Source organism: Daphnia pulicaria, chromosome 7 (assembly GCF_021234035.1).
Source record: "Daphnia pulicaria isolate SC F1-1A chromosome 7, SC_F0-13Bv2, whole genome shotgun sequence".
NCBI classification, from domain to species: domain Eukaryota; kingdom Metazoa; phylum Arthropoda; class Branchiopoda; order Diplostraca; family Daphniidae; genus Daphnia; species Daphnia pulicaria.
Window position 1 is genome coordinate 14934609 of NC_060919.1, and position 27569 is coordinate 14962177.

The 27569-nt window shown below is 38.5% G+C and overlaps 4 protein-coding genes and 3 long non-coding RNA genes across 9 annotated transcripts; 6 read left to right on the forward strand and 1 right to left on the reverse strand.

Annotated features, from left to right (window-relative positions):
* Positions 1-5072: 5072 nt before the first annotated feature.
* Positions 5073-10458, forward strand: LOC124350883. The gene is made up of 2 exons (XR_006921238.1): positions 5073-5804; positions 10135-10458. It is a non-coding gene; the product is annotated as an uncharacterized LOC124350883 (long non-coding RNA).
* A 1823-nt stretch (positions 10459-12281) lies between these two features.
* On the forward strand, positions 12282-16037 carry LOC124350726 (neurotrophin 1-like). Of its 3 annotated transcripts, XR_006921099.1 has the most exons (6): positions 12282-12404; positions 12715-13023; positions 14122-14331; positions 14405-15358; positions 15628-15789; positions 15854-16037. XR_006921099.1 is itself a non-coding variant. In XM_046801546.1 (4 exons), the coding sequence occupies exons 2-4, from the start codon at positions 12814-12816 to the stop codon at positions 14879-14881; spliced, it is 897 nt and encodes a 298-aa protein (XP_046657502.1). In that variant the 5' UTR covers positions 12282-12404; positions 12715-12813; the 3' UTR covers positions 14882-15477. The 3 variants fall into 3 exon arrangements, 2 of the variants coding, with proteins under 2 accessions (XP_046657502.1, XP_046657503.1); XM_046801546.1 differs by lacking the exons at positions 15628-15789; positions 15854-16037 and having other exon boundaries at positions 14405-15477; XM_046801547.1 differs by lacking the exons at positions 12282-12404; positions 12715-13023; positions 15628-15789; positions 15854-16037 and adding an exon at positions 13912-14011 and having other exon boundaries at positions 14405-15477.
* A 156-nt stretch (positions 16038-16193) lies between these two features.
* On the reverse strand, positions 16194-16976 carry LOC124348771 (vegetative cell wall protein gp1-like). Its single transcript, XM_046799045.1, has one exon. The coding sequence runs from the start codon at positions 16974-16976 to the stop codon at positions 16194-16196; it is 783 nt and encodes a 260-aa protein (XP_046655001.1).
* Positions 16977-17290: 314 nt separating this feature from the next.
* Positions 17291-17702, forward strand: LOC124350929. The gene is made up of 3 exons (XR_006921290.1): positions 17291-17364; positions 17515-17587; positions 17659-17702. It is a non-coding gene; the product is annotated as an uncharacterized LOC124350929 (long non-coding RNA).
* Positions 17703-17777: 75 nt separating this feature from the next.
* LOC124350600 (F-box/LRR-repeat protein 2-like) lies at positions 17778-20243 on the forward strand. The gene is made up of 5 exons (XM_046801378.1): positions 17778-17871; positions 17933-18106; positions 18179-18357; positions 18428-18588; positions 18657-20243. Exons 2-5 carry the CDS (start codon positions 17956-17958, stop codon positions 19867-19869), a joined length of 1704 nt encoding a protein of 567 aa, XP_046657334.1. The 5' UTR covers positions 17778-17871; positions 17933-17955; the 3' UTR covers positions 19870-20243.
* Positions 20244-23449: 3206 nt separating this feature from the next.
* Positions 23450-24772, forward strand: LOC124350782. Its single transcript, XM_046801612.1, has 5 exons — positions 23450-23557; positions 23683-23836; positions 23964-24062; positions 24250-24434; positions 24503-24772. Exons 1-5 carry the CDS (start codon positions 23516-23518, stop codon positions 24638-24640), a joined length of 618 nt encoding a protein of 205 aa, XP_046657568.1. The 5' UTR covers positions 23450-23515; the 3' UTR covers positions 24641-24772.
* Positions 24773-26344: 1572 nt separating this feature from the next.
* On the forward strand, positions 26345-27076 carry LOC124350852. The gene is made up of 2 exons (XR_006921168.1): positions 26345-26567; positions 26971-27076. It is a non-coding gene; the product is annotated as an uncharacterized LOC124350852 (long non-coding RNA).
* Positions 27077-27569: the final 493 nt, after the last annotated feature.

The window sequence follows — 27569 nt, forward strand, 5'->3', positions numbered from 1 at the left end:
AATCAGGATGCGATCGAGATGTGCCTTATTATGAATACTTTCCTGTCTCTTTTTGATGGCTTTTGGTACCAACGTAAACATCCTGGTTGCGTAGATTGTCAAATTTTAAACTTAGACTCGTTCACTTGTAGTAGGTTCGAAAGTGTGGAATCGTTAGACGCATCTCAACGATTCGAACGTGAGATCGCGTTAATTTTGATCGCGAATATAATGATCGATCGAACGGCTTTCATTTAACATTTGACGTTGGACTGGGAATTTATAATCGTCAATCGGCATAATTAATAAACTTGCCAGACTGTATGGGCTTTTCAACGCAATTGTTGCTATTTATCGATCAAGTAATAAATGAACTCTGATATTAACTTTGACGTTTTTGTAAAACGGAAATTTGTTTCTTGATTAACTTCCTATCAGTGTTTACGCGACTGACAGATCTTTACTTCATTCGTCACCCGTGGCTATTATTAAATATCATTGATATTCTATTAGTTTTGTTGTAATAAATCACATTGCTGCTCAAGTAGTGTGAACGCTTCTGTAAAGAAATAGTATACTCCATCTCCCAGAAAGATCTCTATTAAATTAGGCACTCATAATGATGCATAATAGATAGTTGATCTTTCGATGAGCAGCCCGTATATTAAAATAAAAAATGTGGCTTCTAAAATAGTAACGCAAAAAATTATATCATTAGTGTCAATGAATAAATCGAACACTTGTGCAACACAGAGATTCAACTATTGTAAAGAAAAGTAATGCTCACGGAATGATACTATTGTTCACAAACACAGTTCACGTAAAAATTATACTAACGTAGGTCATAATATCCATCGAATTGATTGTTTTCTAACATTATCGAAAAAAAGCTCAAAGAAATGGTTAAAAATGACCTCCGGTTCTTATTGTAGGCGCCCTTTTCCGCCAAGAGAAAAAAGCTTACCCTTCCTCCCTTTTTAAGATAGGGGAAAAAGGATGACCGCCGTTTTTAATGCGAATTTTCCTATTCCCAACCCCCTCGATTTGAATCCGACAAATTGCAGAAATTCACGGTACAGCACGTGGAGATCTGCCCGCATAAAAAAAGTCCGTAGGTCCACCCCGGAAGTTTCTTTCTGTGTGACGGTATTTTAAAATGGGAAAATGATTCTTCCACTCTCACCAGTGCATATGTACAACATTTCAAAACGACATCCGTTTTGTGATGGAGATATCATTTTTCACATTAAATCATTGTCACTGAGGAGTGAGCACCAACTTGAATCAAACTGTGCTAGACATTTCAAAGGTCCCGCTTCTTACTCATTTTGAAGCCATCTAGCGTTGAGACGGAGAGGTTTTCTTCCAAATAAAACTGCGCGTTTATTCGAAAAAACGATTCGAGAATGAAGAGGGACTTAATGTTAGTTTCGCAGAGAAAAAAACAGCAGTTTTATATTAAATTAAATATTACAGCCTTCATGAAATGAAACTTTATTTCTCCAATAGGAGAGATGTGACGGTTTCGGTATTTTAAATTCTGTTGAATGCCCTTTAATTTGTCAACTTTCATGATTATTTCAGCGAATGTTATGTCGGTGTCGGTCTCACAAATTTAACTGCGAACATTTTACGTCTTGTGATTTACCTCAACTGATTACTGTAGTTTTTCGAAGGTTATGTAATTTAATATGTGTTCTATCGTTACAGAGACGCACCCAACACCATTAGCATATGCACACATTGAAGAATTGATATTCTGAATCGGAAATCAGTTAAATATAGTGTGGCTCTGCGCTCTTAATAAAATAATTTATTTCTTAGACAACCCCAGAAATAACTACGATATTTCGAGTCAACATTGATGCCCATAACCATGAGTATTCAATAACTTCATTGTTATTGTCATGGTCGTTCACAGGGCAACATCGGACAAATTGTGAATACAACCTAGCTGCGACAAAATAAAAGGAACATCTCTCGAACGGCGACTGGTATAATAAGTCACGAGAATTGACGTGTGAATTACGCTATTTACACGAAATCTGATTTCAATCACCCATTTCTCTTGTCACAAAGACGGTGCCGATGAAGTTCATTTGGAAAATTCATCTCCCACGTTCATCGAAAAAAAGAAGAAAAGAAAAAAAGACGTTTGCATACGTATACTCCCGGGCTACCACCACCTAACTTTATTTTTGTGAATGCGTACGGAAAGAGAAAGGGCCAATCCAACCAACACGCGAACCCGACCAGACAAGCGAATACGTTTTTTTAAAAATCAATTTTGTCTATCAATCAATAAACTATAAAGATTTATTCCATCAATTCTTGTGACGATAAAAATGGGAAAAGGATTCTTCCACTCTCATCAGGGCATGTATTTCAACGTTTCAAAACGACGCCCGCTTTGTGATGGAGATCATTTTTCATTAATTAAGTATTGTCACCGAGCACCAACTTGAATCAACTGTGCTAGACATTTCAAAGGTCCCGCTTCTTACTCATTTTGAAGCCATCTAGCGTTGAGACGGAGAGGTTTCCTTCCAAATAAAACTGCCGCGATTATTCGAAAAAACGATTCGAGAGAATAATGACGTGATGAAATACTCCGAGCCAACAGCCTATGGAGTATATATAATCTGTAAACTTTCGTGAATATTTCAGCGAATTTAATGTTGGCTTTAAAAATGTATGAGTGAGCATTATACGTCTTGAGATTTACCACAGCTGATGACTATAGTTTTTTGAATGTTACGTAATATAAAGACGCGTTCTATCGATACAGACACGCCCCTAACGCCACTAGTTTACGTATACGGTGGTATTATAATGATCTGATTTAAATTTAATTTATTCACGGTGATTCCCTAGACTCCTAAAGAAAAGGTCTATCGACTATTGGACTAAGACACTTGGACCATCAAGTTGTCGAGTCAATTGGACTTTACCTGAACAATTTCTTTGCACCTGGTGAGTAAGCATAATAGTAAAGAAATGGTGTCATGGGATATCACGACCCTTGATTGTGAAGATTAATCTTAGGCTATTTCAAGAAAATAATTCTCAAACACAGAGTGGTTAAATGAGTTACGAGAATCGACGTGTAAACTACGCGATTTACACGAAATCTAATTCCAATCACCCATTTCTCTAGTCAGTAAGACAGTGGCGATGAAGTTCATTTGAGAAATTCTTCTCCCGCATTCATCGAAAAGCCATCCTTAATTAAAAGAGACGTTCGTGTATCTTTCCGGGCTACTTTTATTTTGTGAATGCTTACGGAAAGAGAAAAGGCCAAGCCAATAGGAACGGGTCACGTGACTCGTTGATCCGAATCGACGGGAATTTGTGATCCACGGCCAAAGGTTAAAGGACCCCGTACACCAAAGAGGGAGGAGGTGGACCAGAGTGGGTGGGGTTTCTGTGCTAAGAGGAATGCGAAAAAAGAAAATTGCCGCAATTATTCGAATAAAACGATTCGAGAATGAAGAATGAATCTTAATATTATTTTCTCAGAGAAAACAGCAATTTTATTTAATTGTATTAAATGTTATAAGTCTTAATGGAATGAAATTGTATCGTCTGTTATTTCTCCAATGGGAGAGATGTATGACGGTTTCGGTATTTAAATTCTTTTTAGTGCCCTATAATTTGTCAACTTTCATGAATATTTCAGCGAATTTTATGTCGGCCTAACAAATGTATGAGTGAACACTTTACGTCTTGAGTTTTACCACAGCTGCTAAGTGTAATTTTCTTAGGTGATGTAACATAACGATGTGTAATATCGTTACTGACCCGCCCTTAACGTAACTGGTTAATGCACGCGATAATTAGTTGATATTCTGGTTCGGTCACCAGTTATTTATTGAGTTCCCCTGGGCCCATAGATAAAGTTGAGGTAGATGAAATCAACGAGAATCATTGAATTAAATCCTTAGATGATCGTTTTTTCTCTATGATGCACCATCTTACGATTCCATGTGTTTGGAGTCGGCGAATCAATCTCAGGGGAACATCTCCTTGATCGGAAATAAAGTAAACTTCGGGTAATAATAAGGAATAATTCTCGAACGCTGAGTGATATAACGTTTCACGAGACTCTTCGTATTAACTACGCGATTTACACGAATATTAATTCAAATTTTCCATTTATCAAGTAACTAGGACAGTTCCGATGAAGTTCATTTGAGAAATTCGTTTCCCGCGTTCATCTAATAACAAAAAGTAAAGAAAATAGACGTTCGCGTATCCTCCCGGGCTACTACAACCACGTTTAACTTTATTTTGTGAAAGCGTACGTAGAGAAAGGGCCAAGCCAATAGGAACGGGTCACGTGACTCGATGATCCGAATCGATGTGAATTTTGTGATCCACGGCCAAAGGTAAAGGACCCCGTACACCAAAGAGGGAGGAGGTGGACCAGAGTGGGTGGGGTTTCTGTGCAAAGAGGAATGCGAAAAAAAAAAAATAAAACTGCCGAAATTATTCAAAAAAAAAATGATTCGAGAATGATGAAGGAAACTAAATGTTATTTCTCAGAGAAAGGCAGTTTTATTAAATTAAATAAAACATTGCAGTCTATTTGAAATGATTCTCCAATGGGAGAGATGTGACAGTTTCGGTATTTTAAATTCTGTTGAGTGCCCTATAAATCTATAATTTGTCGACTTCTATGAATATTTCAGTGAATATTATGTTGGCTTAAAAAATGTAAAAGTGAACATTTTACATCTCAAGATTTACCACATTTTATGTTTGTACATTTTCGAAGGTTACGTAATATTAAGATGAGTTCTATCGTTGTAGATACGTTCTCAATGTCATTACTTTGCGCCTTCAATAGAGAATTGATAATCTGATTCGGACATCAGGTTGTTTTGATTTCAAACCGTTTCCCTGGTTTCAAACCGAGTCATTATCTTGAGCAAGAAATGTAAAATTTCTGACCGCTTGATAATGTCTTGTTTTGTTGTCCGCTCCGTTTCAAATGGTATGAGTTGGGTACCTTGAAGCGGGACCTAGGGTAACAGATCCTTAGTGTTCAAAAATAATCTTCGGACTTAATCATGGAATAACTCGAACGACGATTGGTAACAAGTCACGAGATTCGTCGTTTACACAACGTTATTTACACGAAATCCAATTCCAATTCTTCCATTTCTCTAGAAACTAAGACCGTGCCGATGAAGTTCATTGGAGAAATTCGTCTCCCGCGTTCATCAAAAAAAAAGAAAAGAAAAGAGACGTTTGCTTATCTTCCCGGGCTACTACCTCCACCTATAACTTTGTTTTGTGAATGCGTACGGAAAGAGAAAGGGCCAAGCCAATAGGAACGGGTCACGTGACTCGAGGATCCGAATCGACGTGCCAACTTAAAGGACCCCATACACCAAAGGGGAGGGGGAGGAAGGAGGAAGAAGAGGTGGGGGACTATACTCGCTGCGTTAGTTGCTGGGCTCGGCTCACAGAGCGACTGCTCGTCTCCGAGTCAACACGTTTCGTGCCGAGCTCCCCCATTTTTTCCCGCAGCTGTGTGTAAAACTCGCCACTACCCCCCAGCAGCAGACCGACAGACAAAGACAACATTGCCATTCTAAGCCACACGGGCTCTGCTGTTAAAAGACTTTCTTTGTTTGTGTGTGGTGGTGGCCCATCTTCTTCTTTCACCAGTGCTGCAGCTCAACTCGATCAAAGTTCTTCCAGCCAAAAAGACCCAAAACAAATATCAGACAACGGAATTTCTTTTTTTCTTTCTTCTGGACAGTGAACGAACGACGCTGGCTGGTTCTATCCCGAAAAACCAATTTCTGCACAATAAGGTAAGTCTCTCTCTTTGTTATTCCACTCACTCGTCGTTCGTTGGCCATGTTTTTTTGTTGTTTTCCAATTCCGACTTTGTCGTCGGTCGAAACCCTGGGAGGTCCGTCATCATCAGCAAACAGCTGACGGACTTCAACTTTTTATTAGTTGGAATAGTTTTTACTTTTTAGGCATCGTCCATCTTTCTTTTTTTGGCAAGTGAAGTAGTCAACTGTGTTCAGACTGTTGAGGGAGGGCATTTGATTTTGTTTCGTATATTACGTCAGCTTATTTAGTGCAGTTATTTAAATGACTTAAGCGGACGTTGTTGGCACAAAGTTCAGTCGATTTGGGTGGGAGGACGATAGTTTTTGGCTAAGAGAAAACCCAAACGGGAATCCCCACTCTCTTGACTGTGCCATCGTTTCACTGCACATACAAGTAGCTGTTGGCCCCGGCTCTACCGTTGTACAGCTCTTCTCCGATTGGTTGACACCGGCCCGGATCAATACGGACGGAAATTTTATGAGGGGTGCTCCAGGCCGGCAGTGAAACTCCCCTATACGGAGGGGGGCTTCTATCTATCAACAAATTCTTGAATTTGTTTTGTTTGAATTTGAAGTGTTGAAACACTCATACAGTAGAAAAAAAGGAAAAAAAGGAATGATGGAGGGGCATCTATGTTTAGATTGTAACGGAAGGGCGTCGCCCGTTATGTGTAAACATTTCGCCACATCGTCCAGGCCCAGTGAACATCAGACATGGCGGCTTCCACACAAACGGACAGTCGTCAATAAAATAAATTTGAAATTGTGTTTTCCCCCCTGGTCGACAGATTCCATATAAATCGATCGAATTACGTAATCTAACGAGTCCAGCTGCTGCTGGGCCAGCGTGTCCAATGTTATTCCGAACGAATTTTATTTTAACGACGTCCGTTACTCATTTAAGGGCTACTCACGTTTCCACCGAGGACCTGCTGGTGTGGTCAACACAAGGATAACAAATCGTTAACACAAATCACCTTGTCCCAGCAATTCTCATAACATAGTTGTGTGTGGGAAATAACAGACCGGCTGTTGTCACGATCGTGATTCTTTTTTTTTAAAATGCGCAGATTTAATAATAAGAAAGCTGTAAGAATTGTACACACGTGATGTGACGTCAATGCGCTCGACTGTTATTCGCCCGGTAAAAATGTTTCAGGTGACTCTCGAACAAGGCCCCCCCCCCCCCCTCCGTCCTTCTTCTGAGCAATGACGCGGGACTGAACGAAAAAAAAACCCTCAACCGATCTTACACGCAATTCCGTCGAGTCTGTCTAGTGCACATCAGCAATGTATAGAGTCGGGCCCAAAAATATGAGCGTAATAACAACTCCCGCGTGAGTGTTCCTTCTAGGGTTATTCTCTTGTGCGTTTTTCGCTCGTGAAAGGAAACCTAATCGCCTGACGGGTCTTATTATTTCACGTCCCGAGTCTCAAGTTCACCTCAGTCGCCGTGAGCCACTCGGTTGGGTCAGTCTCGGCCCGTCGCTCCACTTGTTTTTCTATTGGTTGAATTTGGGTTTCCCGACTGTACACCATTTTCGTGTGATATCGTGCATGACGTCCGACACGTCAAAGAAAACTCGTTCCCATCTTGTCTGCTGCTCCGCTAGAAAATAAAAAAGAATGAAGAAATCCGGTTGGCAACAGCAGAGAACATCGTGACTTCCTATCCCGCACAGTTCGTGACCCAGACTTTGAGCAGTAGCTGGCAGAGACTATCCGTTATTTAAATATTTATCCCGCCGTATAGTCTGCTGGGTATATATACCCCCCGCAGCGACAAAACGGGGGTTCGTTTTCACTCTGTGTGAAAACCCCTTGGTGAATATATTTGCGCATCCCGCAACGACCACGTCTATAAGAACTTTCACTATAGGGGGGGAGGGGAACTTATGTACATTCGACTTTTGATGTATTTCAGAAAGTTACACACGAGCGGTAATACATTTTTGTTCTATTCTCAAGTGAGTCCGCTAACCCGTCAAAGTTGTGGACTAGACGTAGACGACGACTATTTTGTTTTCACGTCACGTAAATATTCGCCAATAGTACAGCAAAACAATTAAAGCGTCAATTTTTCAAATGTCATACAACACGTTAAATATTTTCTAAACGAGTAATGTGAAGACGTACATTCTGCGTCGGGATTATGTAACTACTTTACCGCTAGATTAATTTTTCTTATCGTGCTAACAATTCGTTCTACTTGTGTTTGACCATCGAATTTTATAATATGTCATAATATAAGGTTCGTACATTTCTTTTGTTACATCAGACGAAATAGGATGTTCGGACTGATCATGTCTGAGGTTCTTCACTATACATTAATTCAGTAATGATTAGCGATTAAAAGAATGCTGGAATGCATTAGGCTGCAAGCCTGAACTAAAACATGAACAAGAAGTTACTAATTCTATTTACTACTATTTAAAATAAATGAAAACAAAATTTTAAATACACTCTTACTTGAGTGATGCAGTTGGTGCCTGCATGGCTCATTCAGCATTACGTGGTATGTACAGAATTCTAGTTAAAATTTATTATCGTGGTTTATCTAGCAGCTTTCTAAAGTAAGTGCACAGTTCATTGATTGAAATGCACAGATTATTTTTTTGTGTTTCAGAAATAACGGCTCTTTAACAAATAACGGCACATCAAGAAATATTTGCGCGATTAATACTGATCGAAAAAGTGTGTGACTGACGGTTTCTCGTCATGGTGTTACTGATAATGTTGGAACGGGTATTTCAAATAAACCCACTTCAACTCACGGAAGGTGTTTTTGAATAATTAGATTGCAATATAAAAATCCTAAAAATCGAATAAAGGTAAACTTTTACGGGGTTCTTGGGCTATCAGAAGCCTTTTGTTGAAGCGCACCCTTAATAAAATCAATTGTTAGTTGTTACTTGGGGTTGGGGAGGTTTTTTAATGGATAATGTTAATATTTTTAATGAACAGCATACATCAGCGTGTTGTGTAGCGTGACACGTCGGTTCTTTCACAATATGTAAAGTAACGTTTAATCTACAGGGGTTGATTGCTTAGAAGATTCGTTAGCTACTAGTCAGATGAGATTTACAATTTAGAGTCCCATAAATTAATGTTTCATTAGCGATATTAAGTCTTGTTGATCAAACCACGTATTTTACTTTTTATTCCGACTCATGCTAAAAATGGTTGGAATGTTCAAGTAAAAATGTTGGGTGTGATTTAACAATGACACCATGTCAACTGAATAAGAGAATCCTTAGAACATAAATATTGAGGTGGCATGAAATGGAGAGTGACGACGAAATGACTTAAAGTGTGAATGAATCATTTCCACAAATTTACGAAAGATAATAGGTTCAACGGCGTTCGGTTCTTCGCACGTTAATCATAACAGCTCTTTAAACAAATCAATTGCTATCACAAGTGAACATTCTTAAAATTAACTTTAAAGTCCAAAAACAACATTTATCTTTTGTCCCTACAATGTCTTGTAAAAATCCAGACACAAGAATCAAATTATAGCGAAAAAATTTACTCAGGTGTACGATTCGCCATTTGTTGTCATCAGTTTTTCTTTTTTCCGGCATATTGCGCAGAATTTGCGCTCCATCACACACGGAGGAGACGCCAAAATGTTGATTACACACGCGGGACGGAACTATTTACTAGTGCTCCTCCGGGTATGGTATGAAACATGTAATGGTGAGAGTGTGATGGGGAATTCCCTTTCTTTTTTCTCTACGATGAGAAATAAACTGATGGAGCGGAAATGTATTACGCCTTTGGGCATCAATGGAGGAAAAACCTTTCCGGCAGGGACATGTACACTCGTCGTAATACGCAGCTTATGTTAATTGTCTGTTTAATCAGACCGCCGTGAATGCGTTCATTTTTTCTAGCCGAAAGTTAAAAGTGAGGGATCTGCACGAGCAACGATAGTTATTTCTCGCTATGACGTCAGACACCCTCGTATTGAACTGATCGCCATTTCTAAATGTTTCCGTTTAAGGTGAAGGATTACGTAAAATTTTTGGTGCGGGATGGAAACGAGTGTGTTGAGTTTTGTGTGCGAATTTTGGCGCAGGCGAAATTGTTGGCATCATGACAGCAACAACAATTGGGAATATCGAATGGCACAGATATTGTGGTGGTAGTGGAATTGTTTGGTTATTGCTGGCAAGATGTCGAAAACTTTCACTGGAAAACTCTGGTCCGTGACTAATGGACACATTTCTGTCTGCTTGAATTATTTGAAGCGAAATCTACTGTACTTATAACGGAAAAATGTTGTTGTTGTTTTTATAAGTTGGCGGATGTTGGAATGCGGTTGGGTGAAACGAGGAATTTCTTGATCAGCGACCACCACCACCGGGATCGATAACAAAACGCGCAATGGACGTCCAGCGCAATGCTAAAAAATTCAAATTGCAAGAGGATCATCAGCAGCATCGACATCAGCATTTGCCGGACAAGCAGATCAAACCGCCATCGGAGTGATGGATGAGGACAAGGAACAATGCTGCCAGCAGCAGCAAGCCGGACAACAACTGCTGTCGATGTCCACATGATCGATTTCGCCCACACAACTTTTTAATTTAATAAATTAATTAAACCACCAAAGGAGAGAAAACAAAAATTTTTACCTGCCCACTCTTTTAGTCTTTGTTGTCCTCATACAACTTGAAAAACTGCTATCAATTGATCACTCGTGATTTTGAATGGTGAAAATTTATATCCCCCATTGTGTCGTTGGTTTGATTTGCATTTTCGAATATTGGTTAAACTAACGACGTGTCGTTTAAATTAAAATCGAGAGGGAAAAATTAAACATTTTTTGAAGCGGGACATGATGTTAGTTTGTAGCAGGAATTTTTAAAAGATAATGTTTAGGTCAGTAATTCTCTTTTTCCCGTCCCCCTTGACGACCATTTAAGTTAAAATAATAATAATTGATCAATTGAATTTTATATGTTGTATAATGTATAATACCGTATTTTAACGCAATTTTGAAATAAAAAAGATTGAAATGAAATTCTGAATGACTTAATTGGATTTCTTGAATGTCCTTCGAGATTAGATTTCTTGGACAGAACTGATTGACATGAAGTTGGTGACATTTGGAAGCTGTTTTACTGTTCATTTAATCAACGAGCAAAAAGGGAGCATCTCGGAATAACATGAACGGAGATGGGCGGAGTAATAGTTTGCTTGGTACAAGTGAAGATGAAAGTATCGCTTTCAAATAGGACGCCAATTTCGGGTAAAAATATACCGCGAAGCTGCAAGGGACTATGAGTAATAACAGCCTTGTTTTTCGTTTACTTTTAGGCTTGTCTTTGTAGCAACTTGCAAGCCTGGATGTTTATTTTATTTCATGGCAACATTAAATAATTACATTCGATCGACAATATCATATTTTCATATGCATCATATTTGACTTAAAATTGTATTCAACCATAGTTATAGATTTAACCATTTAACCAGATTAAACTGCTTTAAAAAAATCAAATCAGTGTTTGAAACATTTTATTAGCAACAAGCAGAATTGGCAACACCGGTTCCATTCTGATACAAGTTCGTCTGCTGACCGAGCTTCCGGCCTCTACAATTCACGTTTCAGTGGCCGTCGATTCGAAGTGTTGGTTGTGCTTTTATTTCATCGTTACAAACTTTATTAATTATGAAGAAGTTCATCAATTGTAGTCGAAAGATTAAACTTAGAATTGCTACCAGTGTAGTAAGCATTTGCCACAAAATTTCGGGTACTTGAGATTTCTTTAGTTTCGCGAAAGAGCAAACGTAAAACTACTCTAGTGTCATTCACTAGTGCCCCATCCACTTTCACGTGGTTGAAACCAAGCTGTTACATTAAAGAAATGTTTGAAGAAGTCTTGGATTCTCAAATTGCATCTTCACCATAAAAGAGCCATGGTTCTTTCGCCTGCATTGGATTTTCACAATCTTTCCATACTGAAAGAGAGACTATACAGGTAAATTTTTCCTTGTGGACCTTTGCCTGTCCAATGTAACACCATGTCACACAATCCCTTTGCTAAAAATGCCACAATATGCAAAAAACTGGAAGTCCAGGCTTCTCAACAACGGTGTGGCTGTTGAAGTAGCTTCTACTTTAGATGGTGAATCCAGCGATTAGCCAGAGTCTGATGAAGGGGACCAAACTCCCAAGCAGGGTACACCATCACTAGTCACTACTGAAACTTGACATTAACTAAATTTTTCATCTTATTAAAGATTATCCCAAAAGAAAAGGAGAAACATCAACAAAACTAGCAAGTCAACAGTGAAAAGGAATGTTCCAGATATTTACACCCCTGATATTGCTACGCCATCAAAACGAAGCGTTAATCAGCATTCACTTATACTGGAGTAAATATCTATATTTTACTTGGAATTCCCATTATAAGTGAAACATATTTATCCTTTTTTCGTTGCCTTTTTAGGAACAGTGTTGTGGAAATTTTATTACAACCGCATCTTGATTTGAATATTTGATGAAAATTCTCCACGCGGACAACCGTTCGACCGAGAAGTAATCGTCGAAAATTTTGCACAAAGGTATGAACATTTCTTTTTAATCGAGTTGCATCACCCCTGTTGATTTTAGTGGTAGTGCACACGTTAAATGCGAAACGAGAATCTCTTCTCATTGTAAGACGATTCTGATAATCACAAAAAAAATCCCTATGTTTGAATTTTCGCTTTAAATATAATTTCGATTCAAATCTTTACCATATAACCTTGCATGCCCGACAAGAGAAACTTGATTTACAAAGGTCATAAAAAATTTATTTGGAGTCGAAATTATGTAGCAAAAATCCATATTATTTATTGTGTTATTTATGTAGTCATAATTTAAACTTTAAAGGTGAAAAGCTCCGACAACGCATCCGCACGATCCGGGCAACTTGAATTTTTCAATGGCGAAAGGGAAGGTGTAGTCTTGTGGGTTGTAGACCAAGAAGCGATGGAAAATATTTTTCTGGACGCATTTGGACTCGTAGCAGGACGGGACCAAGGGGCAGGTGGTGCCCACGACCACGTCGCATTCTTCAATTCGAGCAGTTTGCGTGTACTTGATGCCGTAAGATTCGACGCCGTTGACGATGGTGCGCCACTGGCCGTCGACGTTGATGGCCCGGAAAGGACGGACGTAATCGGTGGAACTCGGGCAAAGGTAAACCTCGTCGTTCGACTTGTCCAGTTCGTCGACTGAATTCTCAGTGTTGGCCAGTTTGTCCTTGTAGAAAGCCACGACGGCTTGGTAGTGTTGGTCCAGGGCTTGTTGCACTTCGTGTTGGGGATATTCAGAGTCTTCCAGGCACCAGGACTTGGTCGTGTTTTTGGCGCAGTGCGGAATCTCGACGTACTTGGGCTGGGCACCGTAGGGAGGAGGAGCTTTATAGTGGCTGGGCTCAGGATCGGAGAAAACGCCAATCACCATCAGCGAAGCAATAATCTGGGTTTTAAAAAAGATTCATCACTCGTAGGCGTTATTTTACAGAAAACATTAACATCCGAATAATATTTCTCGATTAAAAACAATCAGAAACAAAACCAAACAACTTACAGTCAATGTGGTGGACATTCTGTTAGCCAGTGTTAAATATTTTATTTGTTTCAGTTATCTGCTTTGAACACGACTGATTAAAAAAACACACCAGGCAAACTTTTTATACAAATTGTGTCTTCATTGCTGCGTATGTTGCACCCTTTCCATTCTGATTGGTTGACCCTCTCTATTTACGCGCCGTAGGTAGGTGAACCGCAATTTACCTAAACCAATTTTAATGTTCCGTTATGCAATTCTGATGGAGTAATTCAAATTATTTAGTGTGGTAATAACTTTGAGGCGAAATCAACTAGTTGTAGTTTGTAGAGTTGTTGTGGTAATTGAGTGACAGTTGCAGCTTCCATTGGAAACATAAAGGAAAGTGAGTTCGTTCAGGTGAGAATAGGTTTACCACGAGTGAAACTGAAATTAAGTAAACTCGACCGTCTGAATGCAATTGAGGGCATTTTTCACTGAATTGGTGGAGACGTATAAAAAACCCTCGTCCTTTGACTAATCTGCATCAGTTTGCAACTGACAATCAACAGTATACAGCTTTTTAATTCAAACAGTTGCATTCACGAAAAGCACAATCGAAATGAAAACTGTTTTAGTAAGTAATAGTTTTATCGCAAACAAAATCATTTGTGATTCATTTATTCTGTAATCGAATATTGATCAACCTCTTTAACGTCATCCTAATTTCACCATTTTTATTTACAGTTATGCATCAGTGCCATCTTACTTGCTGGAGTGTTTGCCGATCCGGAGGCAGCTGCTGAGCCCCAACAATATCCCAAACCAGCCTATCCAGCAGCTTATGGCCAGAAGTACAACAATTACTGCAACCCGCGAAAGGCACCAACCTGCGCCAAAACCGGCACTGAAACTTTTTGTCTGAAAGACACCGAATACCCAGAGAAAGAAGTCAAGGTAAGTTTAATTCTCACTTTGATTCACTTCTCAAACTGTTTTATTTACTTTTGTCTTATTTATTTCGACTCAGTACGCCATCGATTACGACTCGTTGGTGCTGAAGAAATACGCCGATGTTGCCGATCAGTCGGCCGATAATTTGGTCGATGGACTGACCTCTTTGGCTGAGGCGCACTTCGACTACTCCAACTACAAAGGGAAATTCTTCGAGAAGGGCCACTGGTCTGGTGACGAGGGATACATCTGCCCTAGCGACGTTGTTTATGCTCGCCCACTCCGAGCAGTGAATGTCGATGGAGAATGGCGGGTCATCGTCCAAGAAAACGCCTGGCCCGGATACACCCAGACTCAACGCGTCGAAACTTGTTTGTTCCCTGGTGCATCTTGTCGCACCTTGGCCCCTTGTTTCGGCAGCAAATGTCTGCAAAAATATGTTTACCAGCGGATGCTTTCCTTCGATCCTTGCGATCCCCAGAAGGGAATCTTCATCGACATCTACAAGTTGCCATCGGCCTGCTCTTGCCACATTCCCGGTAAACTGCACTGACTCAATTCATTTTTCAAAATGAAATTCCATCGTGATGTTCATTTAATTTAAAACTGTCAATGTGGACCTTACGATGATAACTTAACTAACACTTGTCTTAAAATAGCATAACTTGAATCTATCAATTTGAAATTCTGCTCTTGTATTTCATTTGGTTGAAATTGTGAGATCTGAAGAATATTATTACCAAATCATACCGAGAAATTTCAGAATAAAAATGGAAAGGATTGGGCTTCCACTAAAGAAAACTTTTCAAATATTTTGTTGTTGAAATTGAATTAAAAGAAATAATTTTCCTATTGTTAGAGGAATTCCAATCTTCAGCCTATATTTGTTGGTATCAAGTATCAACACTGACGACGGTTCCAAATCAGGCAACAAGATGTCACTTGAAGGACTCTCACTCAAGAAGGAACGACAACTGAGTCGTGAGATCCAGTGATTTTTGTGTATGTCTGACACTGTGGTATATCGTCGGTTGGTAGCCTAGTTTTCGCCAATGTGTTCCAGGGTTAAATGGAGAAAAAATAATTTAGTTCATCGAGATTGTTTTTTCACTCAATTGTTGACCCACTTGCGTAATAACGGATAAAATATTTAAAAAAAAAACCAACCTCATCTTCCATAGCACTACCACAATATTTTTAGGTCTTTTTCGACTTTGATAAAAATATCATTTTCCATGTATTTTAGTGGAATTCCTAATTTCCCTTCTTAATTTCTGATTTATTTTGTTTTACTTTCAGACTCAATGTGAGTGACTATGTGGAAACGCTGCAGCTTCTCCTAAAAGACGCATGTCATCACATCAACAACCAGCAACAAGAGAACGGTCTAACTAAAGGCTAACAATTTCTTCGAAATCGAAATTGAGCAGCAAATGAATCTACAAATCCTGAATATTTCCGGTAATTCTTATCTGTTCCTGTAAAAAATTGCTTTAATTTGTAATGGTTTCCTATTTTCATTAAGGGTGATGGGACGAGCTTTTCGAAGACAAGTCTTTTATTATTTAGTTGCTTTCAACAATGGAGCAAATAAGGAGTCAACACGATAATATTCGTAAGAGATTTTAAAAAATGTTTATTGATAGCATCCAGAATGCATTATTGATTAAGTAAGGTTATTCATATTAAAAGTCATATAGTCATTCTCAGTTCAATTGTTCTTCCTCTTCGGGCCAATTTTTTTCCATGTCAAACTTCCTGAACCTTTTCCTCTTCTCTTTTAACCTCTTCCAGTTTCTATCTCCCTTCCAGTTCCAGTCTAACCACTCCTCCGTTGCAATACTACAGATCCATTAGTTGCGGTTTTACGGCAGACAACAACAAAAGAAAAACAATAGGGTATTTCTGCATATCTTTTTCCAGGAAATCTTGTTTGAAGATATTTTGGGCTGCTTAGGTGTCCGTTCTTCTTTCCCGCCACCAGTAAGACCATCTGATTGTGGTTCATTAGCGACCGGAAGCTTTGGAGCCCCAGCGGAAGTCGCCTTGGACGAAGATATTTCAGGTACCGTGGACGGTTTACCTAAAGCCTCTGCTGGTCTGGCTACAGAGTTTGGGACAACAGCCGGTACAATTTTTGGTGGTATCAGTGCCGCTTGGGTCCGTTTGGCCGGAAGAGAACTGGCGGAAGTTGCAGGGCCACTCTGTGGAGGAACTGATCCAGGTGTCATCGGTATTACTGGAGGTACTGCCGGTCTGGCTGCAGAGTTTGGGGTAACTACCGGTACAGTTTTTGGCGGAATTGGAGCCGGTCCGTTCGATCTGGCCGGAAAAAGACTCTTGGAAGTTGCAGGGCTTCTTTGACTTTGTGGAGAGGATGATCCCTGACTGACCGGAGTAACTGATTCAGATGTTGCTTTTATCGCAGACGGTTTAACCGGAGCTGCCGGTTTGTCTTCAGATGGTGAGCCGACAGGTTCCGTTTTGGGGGAAGCGGGAGCCACTTTAGGTCTGGGAGGAGCCGGAATCATTTTCTTAGTAGGAACTAGTTTGGCAGCCGGGGCTGGTTTTACAAGAATCTTTTTGGGATCTGGTATTGATGTTAAATTAGCCGGTGGTGGCGTAGGTGAATCATTACTTTTTTTCATTTTTGATAAGTAATACTCTTTAGTATTTTATGTTACTGTTTTCTTCATCATATATAGAGGAGAACATCCGTTAGACATCTGGCAAGATTTCAAACACACCCTATTTAAATATTATTAACATAATTTCATTAAATGTCTTTACAAAAATAAGTTTTCAGTTAATATCATGTTTTTTCAAACATTGTTCAAACATAGTAAGTGAGCAATTTTTGTGGTAATAATATAATTACCTAACTTCCGATCTCTTAAAACGAAGTCTCGAAACGGCAACGTCACAGTCTGGCGATGTACAGTACGTGTAGAGTTTAGTACAGAATACAGAGCATAGGGTGCAGTGATGCGAAAGCTGATGAAAGTGCTCATAATAAGTCAGGAATTTCAATTTAGGGTTAGGAAACTAGAATAGAAATTGTAGGTTAGAAGTCTCAAACGGCCTTGTTAGTCATTTGATCTTTATTTAATCTGTAGGGAGAAATTATGTAGTTCGTTTAAGTTTGACGTTTACATATTACCTCATTAATAGATTCTTGTTTCGCAGGTAACAGATTAATGCATATTTACGTTGGAAACCAATGGGTTTAACTTTTAATCATATTGCTACGTTTGCCACGGTAAACCATAGTCGCCCTCCAAATGTATCCTGCTTAGTGCTTACTATTTTACTTTGTCTACCCTTCCTCAGTTTTCTGGGACTGGACGACGGTCGACGTTCTTAAGTACGAAGAAATCTCGACGTGACTATTATGTCAACGTCGTTCACTCGTTCAGTTATTCTTCCCCTTCCCTTGGATAAAGGGTTCAGTTTCATCCTAGTGCTGAAGAAGAGAGTTAACGCAACTGTAACATTTTGTAATACCCTTCTTTTCCAGCTGTAGCTTGAACTGCTGTTCTGTATGTGAGTAAACAATATTGATGAAAATTAACAAGACAAATTACTAATCTTAAAATTTGATTAGGAAGTTGATGAAAAATCCACAATATGCCACAATTGATTGGAGTGAAATTGCTGTCCCAAACATGTCTCGACTTTGTTATCAATAATATGGCTGTGATGTGTGAGAAGCTACCAAAGGCTGATTTTGCTACCACTACTAGCAACCAAACAAGCCAAAGTCCTTTTGATCATTTATGTAAGTTGCCAACCAAGTATTACGATTAAAGTTGTTACTAACAATTTTTTAATTTCAAAATTTATTTATTAGCTTCAAAGTTCTTGGAGGAAATCATTGGTGCTCTCCAAACCAAAAGATGTTTGAAAAAATTCCTTCATTTATTGGCAGCTCCACAACTAGGTACCTTGAATCTGAGAGGCAGCAGATATTTTTCAGGGTTCGAAGATGATTGTTCTATTCATTTTGAATTGAATTCACTGAGATGTGTAGTAAGATATTATATTTTGTTTTTTTATATTTCTTTAACCCAAGACCAACACTTGACAATTTTTTTTTTAGTACTTACAAAACCTATCTCTCAGCTGGTCATCTCTCAGTAATGACAAATTCTTGACTTCGGTTATTCCTATGTATGTTAAATTACAAGTTCTGGACATATCATATTCTGAAGCTGGGGACAGCAGCTTAGAAGTAATAGGAACTTATTGCACAAATTTGAGGTAGGCCTAAACAAGTTTGTTGGATGCTAGATTTGGTTAAGTACATCAATATCTGTTTTCTGTTGTAGAGAATTGGAATTAACGGATTGCAGAAATATTTCAGATATTGGAGTTAAAGGGCTGTGTGTTAGTACTGCGCATAATCTAGGAAGGGAAGATGAAAAATTGGGACTGCACAAGTCTCTTCTTAAATTGGATTCGTCTGGTACTCAAATTACCAATGCAGGAATCCAATTGGGATTGGAAACTTTCCGTAGTCTTAAAGTCTGGGATATGGCTACTGTACAAGTCTTGGCGGAAATTCACACAGAAGATTTCTTGAATCGATCCCTGGAGATTCCAAAGTATTCCCTTATGAATTTGAAAATCGCTTCTCGTTGCGACTACATCCTTAAAACTTTGGGATTAGTTTTGTCTCTGTGTCCCTTTGTGATTGAGGTAGAAATCCATATCGTCCGAGGACTGACCGATAGTGATTTGCTAAGTTTGTTATCCCTTGAAAAACTCCGCAAACTGAAATTGAATGGATGTGAACGCGTCGATTCCTATATCACGTTTGGTGGCGGCGTGACTCCAATTTTAGAAGCCTTTGGAAATTCGTCACTGAAGAAACTTTCTCTGGCTTTTTTGCGTGATGTCAATATTCAGGTAATCGCACAGCTTTGCCCGAACCTGGACCTCCTTGACCTCTTCGACAATTTGAGCTATTCCACCGCAAAACTCGATGAAGAATGGGTCAAGATTGAGTCTCTAGTATTAAAGCAACTTGAAAAGCTTAGCCTGTTTGCGGGTTTTTCAAGGCCTATCAGTATTCCGCGCGAACACTTCGTCTTGTTGTTGTCTGCCCCTTCTCTTACGGACATATATATTGATGGTTGTTGTACGCTCAATGACGACGTCCTACAAGAGGTCGCTCGAGTTCAGAAGTTCCATCATCTTGAAAATTTGGAAGTTAAAGAATGCCACAATGTCACCGAGAAAGGAATTGATGTCTTCATGAACGCCCTAAACCCTCTTAAGAAGATTGTGTTACATATGTGTCGTCAAGTAAAGGAGAGTAATGTTGATTATTGGGTAAAGCAAGCTAAAATGAACAACTGGCAAATATCGATCGAGTTCACCACTGAGAACTTTGATCGCTTTGATTTTTACGGTGAAGAATCTGACTCGGAACCTGAAGACGGCTATGATTATTATGGGTATCAATTTTATGATTGCGAGGAATCTTGCGAGGAATCTTCTTCGGATGGATATGTGGATGAAGGAGATTGGTGGAATTAAAGTAATTTTATGATTTCAATTAGATCTTAGATTCAGTGAACATCTGTAAATGTTTCTTATTTCTTATGTATTCATGTCATGTATCGTTCTTACTTCATGAAATTCTTTGTATGCAGAAACAACCTCGTATGCTTATTTTATTGCTAAGTGTCCTTAATGGTGTTTTAGAATGGGTCTTAGAATTAGGAATGGATTTTCTGTTTTTTTTCATCGAATTTCCTAAACTTAAAATGAATCGTGAAGCTTAACGCGAAAATAATACTTCTTGTCTAATTCACTCTTCTCATGTAACATGTATGCCGAAAGGATACGATTGGATTTTATGTCTAAGCTTGATCCCACCCACTAATAATAAATTAAGGTTTGAACATAGATTTCCCAGATTATCCTTCACAACCAGAAAATTAAAAATCCGAAATCCGGATGCTAAGAAATCTGGCAACAAGGTAACTTTGAACTGTCTGCTAGAAACACTTTGTAAATTTGTCTTGTTGATGGCCTGTTGGAAGCAGATAGATTTTTAATTAGTGAATTTTTGAGTAATCATCACAATGCCACAAGTAGTAGTAGTGAAACTTTCAAAATATGTGTGGAATATGTTGTAACAACATGGATTACTGGTGTGATAAGAAGCCGCCAATTTTGTGCTGTGTCAAAGTCAAGATCACCCCAGCACCAATGTCACAAAGGCAAGTTTTTTCTAGTACAGTGTGACTATTGAAGTCACCTTTGCTCTGGAAGAATCTAGCGACAAAACAAGTACTTAATGTAGTGTTCAAACTCACCCAACATTCAGTGACAGAAACACTTATTGTGAAACAACACAAACACACTGCTAGACAAAATGTTTGTCTGAAATCATAAGAATTCCTATTTCTGGTCTACATTGGCATAGATTGCAGTTCCAGGTTCAACAGCAAAGAAAGTTGAGATTTTGAAATCCTCATTCAACATGTTCGACAGCTAGTTTCTTACAACGTGAACAGCAAGATTATTGAGTAAGACCAAGTAAGACATTAGCAACTATTTGTTAAAGAAAATATAATAACTTTTCTGGATATTTTAATAAAATTCCTTTTTCTCTTTTTAGACTCTAGAATCTCCAGGTCACGACTGACATCGAAGAGAATGCAGATTATTACCTGATTATAACTTAATTACCTGGAAGGTAGTCGATGAGGTAAGCGACGCCAGCTACGATTCGTCTTCGTCGTTAGCAGAAGGTGCGTGAGGTGTTTTCAAGCACAAAATAAGCAATGGTGTCTTCTTGATCCTGTCTCTAAAAACAAAGACGAAAACGCACAGGAAATGAAAGAAGTATGACAACTTAACAATGAAAGACGTATGATAACTTTTCCTATGTTTGATTAACTAATATTAATTGTTTTTTTTAAGGCTTATTTTCTAGATTGGTTTATGCTTCGTTTGAAAATATTCCCATTGTCGAAAATGAGTTGTATCGTAAGACCTTTTTCTGCGAGTGGGAATAGGGCGAAGCTGATGTGGCTGTTGCTCTTGAATAACTGGTAAGCGCTGCCTCTTTCGTCAAGGCGGGCGTGAACGATGCTGACATTTTGGGTAGTGCTGCGGGCCGGATACCTATAACTGGAAACTTTTTGGAGGCGGTTTCCCTCGCATCATTGGCATCTTCAGATACCCTGAGTTCTTAAAGGAAATTAATGCAGGAAGTTACTTCCGTTGAAGTATGATCTATTGAAGTATATCTATTGCTGCTACTTGTCATTGTGTTGCAATTACTTTCCATTTTGCTTCATTTTAGATGAATCCGGCTCTGTTGAGATTGTTGGATTTCGTGGACGACCCGATGTCGACAATCCTCCCTACCTACCCTGTGCCACTTTGGAACCAAGTCGTTGCTATCTTTGTAGCTGCGGCTGGCTACCTTAAATTGCGTTGGCAACTGTGGACGCCTCATGGCAGCATCTATTTGCGGACAACAAAAATAAAGGTACATTTTCCATTTTTACTTCACTCGACAAAGACAAATGAAATATTTCTTGCGGCTCTAAATATTTTGTCCCCTATTGATTGTATTCATTAACTCACTACCCACATTCCTCTTCAAGAAATTTACGAGTTCAATGCTTAAAACCACTTCCATGAGCTAGGCACTTGCCCATTCTGTCGAGCGAAAAACAAAAACTTGTATCAGCGCATAAATTAAAGATGCAATGACTTGTCCGTATATAGAGAAACGCCTGGGTTTTCTGCAAAGGTTTTCCCCAAAGGTTTTTCACGAGGGTTTCCTCCTAAAATCCAGTTAACGTCATCGTCGAATAATTGATAAGCTCGAGTCGCTTATCATCACACCAGCTGTAATGACAGCTACTCAGCTAGTGTAGCATTTAGTTACGATCTTGTGAATTCTTTAAATATTGCGTCGCAATATTTAACGATTGCAAACTACTACTAGGCCTATTGTATGAGAGTACAATTGAAAAGATTAGAAAAATTAAATATTTAACGGAGCTTAAATGAATGTTGTCGGAAAGTATTTAATTATTCCTAACTAGAAAACAAGTGTTGGGAGAAGTCTGCTCAATGCTCATTCTTTAATTAATCCAAATACGATCCGGTCAGATGTTAGACAAGTTTTATTCCAGTATATTTTTCTGGGAATTGTTTTTTTTTCTTTGTTTTGCCCTTGACAACATTTCGCAAGATAACTTAGCAACAGTCTATAAAAGTGATAATTATCTGCTTTAGAACTCCTCCGTTCTTTAGGAACGCGCTAAAAATAACACATATGATTCGTTACTAACTCTAACCTGCTATTCGCCATGATCTTCACGCTGCTGTGTAATTACATCGCAATCATATATGCAAGCCAGCAGGCAAAGCGAATCGAAAAGTTGTATTTAAATTTATGTTGTCTGAATTCACCAGAATAGTTTGTGAGATGTCATGCGATCCGTAAAACGCATAAATGAAAAGAACGCTGATCCCAGTAAACTTGCAATAAACAGGTATTTAAAAATAAATTTCATCGATCAACGAAGGTTATGGCAGAAAGGACATGCAGAGCTGGCTGCAAGCGTTTATCGTGCATATTTTTATCGCAGAAGAAAACAGGTCTTCCAAACATAAGAAGCACGGAGTCAACTCAAAAAGGCCTCGAGGCTAGAATACAACCAAACATTTCAGACAATGTTAAATTGAGGACACGTAAATTCTGAATATTTATTTTAATTTTAATAAGAACAATTCAATTTAAAATTTGCAATAATTAAAGCTTCACAGGATGATAAGCACTTATGAATTATAACGGCTGCTGGCACTGCACGTACAGTGGATCAGATTTTTCGTAATTCCAGCAAATCAAATCTTGGCATAACTATGCGCTAATAAAATTTAGGATCAAATATAATTCTTAATGTTTCCATGCATGGTTGCTGAGCGTTTTAATTGAAATCTTTAAACTTTGTTGTTCCTTGACGACAGGCTATACTTCTTAGCTCCAACGCAAGGAGAAGTCGAAGAGGAGTCCTGTCCCAATAAGAAGTTTGCGAAAAAGAGACCACGCCTTGTTTCTTGTAGCTTTTGGGTATAAATAGAGACCACTTTTTCACATTATTTCATCATTCGAATCTTCTTCCTGCTTAGCACTTGTTAACTAATACTTAAAATGACAACGAAATACCCTTCGGTTAGCATCTTTCCCCTGTTGGTAAGTGTAATCATTTTACTTTATTTGTATACAACATAACAATAATGAAAGTTAAACCTTTATCGTGCATCATAAACTGTTAACCATTTAAATACTAAAGCAACTGTTCATTTATGTTCAATTAGATCGCAGCTGTTTGGCTGGCCTCAGCAATTGCAACCTCCACCGGCAGAGAGCCGAAACAGTTGTTGTTTCCTACTCCTTTTTACCGCGTTCAACCCGTGATGGAATCTCGTTTTGGACCTGGTCCCCGTAACTCGCCAATTTATCCTATGATTGGTGAGCTATACGTTTAATTATTTCACTATCTTAAACATAACTTATACCACATCAAAGCAATCAACGTGAGCTTCATATCAGTATTCACTCGTAAATAGGATAATAAATTGATTCGTCGTCTTTACAGGACAACAAAGTTTTGGGCCTTTTTTGGGTGATTTCCCGAATCAGCTGTTTCGTCAGTCGTGCCCGGGTTGCGCAACGCCTCCAGCTGAAACTATTACGAGTAAGTCTTAAATTGTAACAGTATCACGGTAATACATAGTCTGTATACATCGTGTTGTTCATTACCTTGTTTTGTTTTTTTATGTTTTGCTTTGTTCGTTTTTTTCCTTTGAAGTAGGCCTAACCACCTAACTATTATTTTTTCCCTAATGATTTTGATACCTTTTTTATCACGTTTTAATTTCCAGCATGCGGTGAAGTAACAGATGCAAGGATATCAGCAGCTCCCAGTGGAACCATTTTCGTTAACATCCATCAGGTTGACAAAGCCGGACAAAAAACCTTCAATTGTCACTACGGTTTCGTCGCTTATCACCCGAACAGCAAAGTCCAGCTGAAATGCACTTCGTTGGGAAGCGGCACCACGTTAGGCGTAAGGCACATAGTTAGAATAAAAAAACACTGAACTTTTATGTAAATAATTGTATTTTTGTTTTGTAGGTTTATAACATTGTATCGCCAGTTGCAGAGGGTGCGGTCGACACAGTTTACACTTCAAAGGGGAGCTTCTTATTAGTGGCTTTGAAGGCTAAAGTAAAGCTCCAAGCCGAATGTACTTGGGAAACCGTCCTGGGGTAACCTGAAGATGGTGAGAAAGGACTGGCACATGCATAGTCCAAGTTTACGTAACTTTGATTTATCAAGCTGAACTCTTCAAAACAGTTCATGTGTCATTATCGTTGAATATTTTAGCTATTTATTTTTTATGTAGCTTCGAACTGGTGATTTTCTGAGTAATTTTATGACGGTTCTTCTAACCTGAACATTTAATAAAGGCATTTAAAAAAAACAAACAAATGTTTTAATCACTTCAATACGCTACAACGAGCATAATGAAAGATTTTAAAAAGAATTTGATTCTTTTGTTCCAGAGTAAATTTCATTCCAGGATTGGATAATGTTTGGCTGTTTGGCAGAGATAGTGTTTGGCTGTTGGTGATGTGTGGTGGTTTCTTGGTCATGATTATTTAGCGAAGAGAATATTACGTCAGTATCGATATTTCTTATCCTTTTCCTTTGCAATTTCAATGAGTGTCGATTACTTAAAGGCGGAGATTATTTTCAAACTATTTAAAACGTTTATTCCTCCTAGCGCTAGATGTCTTACTTTTGCCCTATTTGCTGTATTTATTTGGAATTACCACGATCGTGGAATTACTTTGCACATCTGTGAAACTGTTATCGGCAGTTGCTGTTAGACAATTTTTAGTGAAAACTGACAGTGACTAAAACAGCAACAAAGCTCACTTGTTAGAATTTTGAAAAATTGCTTTTTTTCTACTTCCGGTTTTCTCATTTCGTTCAGTAGTTCAGTAAATATTCATTTGACGTACAAAAAAACCCTTTTTCGTTTTTAATATACTTGATATGTAAAATGAATTTTTTTTTAATTATCGTATTGTATTTTCAAACGTGTATCCTATATGTCGTTACACCGACTCTGGAGAGCCACCCATTAATAATAAATTCTTGATTTTGACCAAATTTTGGATTTCGTTCAAATTATAATTAATCGACCCCAAATTTCATGGAGATCACGAAGATATATTAAAAATACCCGACAAAAGAACTCCAGCACGACAGTAGAACTCCACTACGCGACAATAGAATTCCAATAAATTCTTGAATAAATTCTTTAATTATTTTCATAATCAACAATAGAACTAAATTGAATTTTAAATATTTTAAATGTCCGACAATAGAAATCACAACGATTTTAAAACTATGTTCATGTCTGACAGTAGAACTTCATTGAATTTTAAATATCTCAAATGTCCGACAATCCATCCATGATGATCCATTCTTGATTCCTTTATACATTCAAACGTGCTAATCGTGGAGGAATCTTTTGGCTACGTCAGTAGATGGCTAATAAAATTAAGTTGTCCCCCAGCCGCCAGATGACGCGAGTGTCTTTGTCTTTGAGAGGACGAAAAATTCGCCATTTTGCTATTTTGAAGCGAAACGCCGAGTGGAAAGATATTCCGAATTGCGGTGTCAATCTACATTTTCAGCATTGAAATTTAACGGTAAATTCTAGTTTGGATTTAAATTCTAGTTTGGATTCCTCAAATGTAACTAATCATAGACGTTGCTGTGTGAATTTACAGGCAATCTGGAACATAATTTCCACTTGGCCAAATAATCGATCACGTGGACTGAAATTGCTTTCTATTTCGCCAAAATGTCGTCCGTTGTTAGCTGTTAAGCTGTACCTGTTCGGATGTACGTAAGGTAGTAGAGTAATTTCGTTGATCAATTTCCCTGCAATGATGCTATATAGATTTTATTAGTTAGTGTTCAGGTTGGAGATCCCGTTGCTTGACTGTTGCAGATTGTGAGAACTCGACAAATTCTGAGCTCCATGGCTGGCATCATTACAGTGGTTTTGTTGCAGCCAGCTGGTGAAAGGCGTGATCAAGTCAAGTTGAGCTGCAGCTGCTGCATGCAGTTTATCGAGCTGGTGTTATCCTGAAGTATCATTGCAAGAAGACTTTTTGAAATGGTAATGGTAAGTTGATTGAATTTATTGGTTGTAACTTGGGTCTTTTCTTTTTTTTAAATTCAACTGGCAAGTAAACTTTGATCTGATGTAGATTGTAGACAATAAGTGGTGCTATTTCTTGCTTCCAAATAATAGTTTCTGTGAAAGATATCATATAGCGATTCTTTGAGTTAACAACTTCCTTCTGATTGAACTAGAAAAAAAATTTCCACTCTGTATTACCAACTGTTTCTAACACTTAAGAATTAGATGTATAGAATTTTCTTTTCGTGGAATTTAATCTTCATTTAAAATTTCATTTGCCAATGGAATTTTGGAATAATGTCTGATGTAATTTGTTTTACACGATTTCTCTTGCATTTTAAGTTTGATCATGGAAAATAATATTCGTTTTTCCCCATAGGACTTGGTGATACTTAAACTATGCCTGTGCTGTTCAATGTGCAGTGGTTTTGCAGCCTGTTTCCAGTTGAGAGATGTGATTATGCAGCTGATACAGGATTGAAGAAAAAGAACTTAAGTTCAAGTAGCTGTGCTGGTGTTCTCCTAAAATTGCTGTGCCACAGGAGTTGCAGATAGTGTTTCGTTTTACATAGAAGTTTATGTAAAGAGTCTGGAGCCGATTAACCCCTTCTGCCTTTTTATTATGTAAAACTTCAAAGTTGTAAGAAATATACAAGTCGAGTGCCAAACATGATTTTTTTACAAGTTATAAGACACAGTAAAGAATAAATTTAAAGGAATTGTTTTATTGTCCCACCTCCACCCACAATTCCACCTTTTTTTACAATCACACACATACACTTAAGTTACCCCTTGGCTGCCACGCCATACAACCCGTAGGTTGTACTCTACGCGCCATGTCTGAAGGATCCATGACCAAGGTGGGACTTGCCATTGCTGACAAGTCACCGCATCGACAAGGGGGAACTATGGTGCATTGCCTAAAAGGCTTGCCTTGCGGCAAATTTTGGGCTTGGCGACACTCCGACCTCGCGGCAT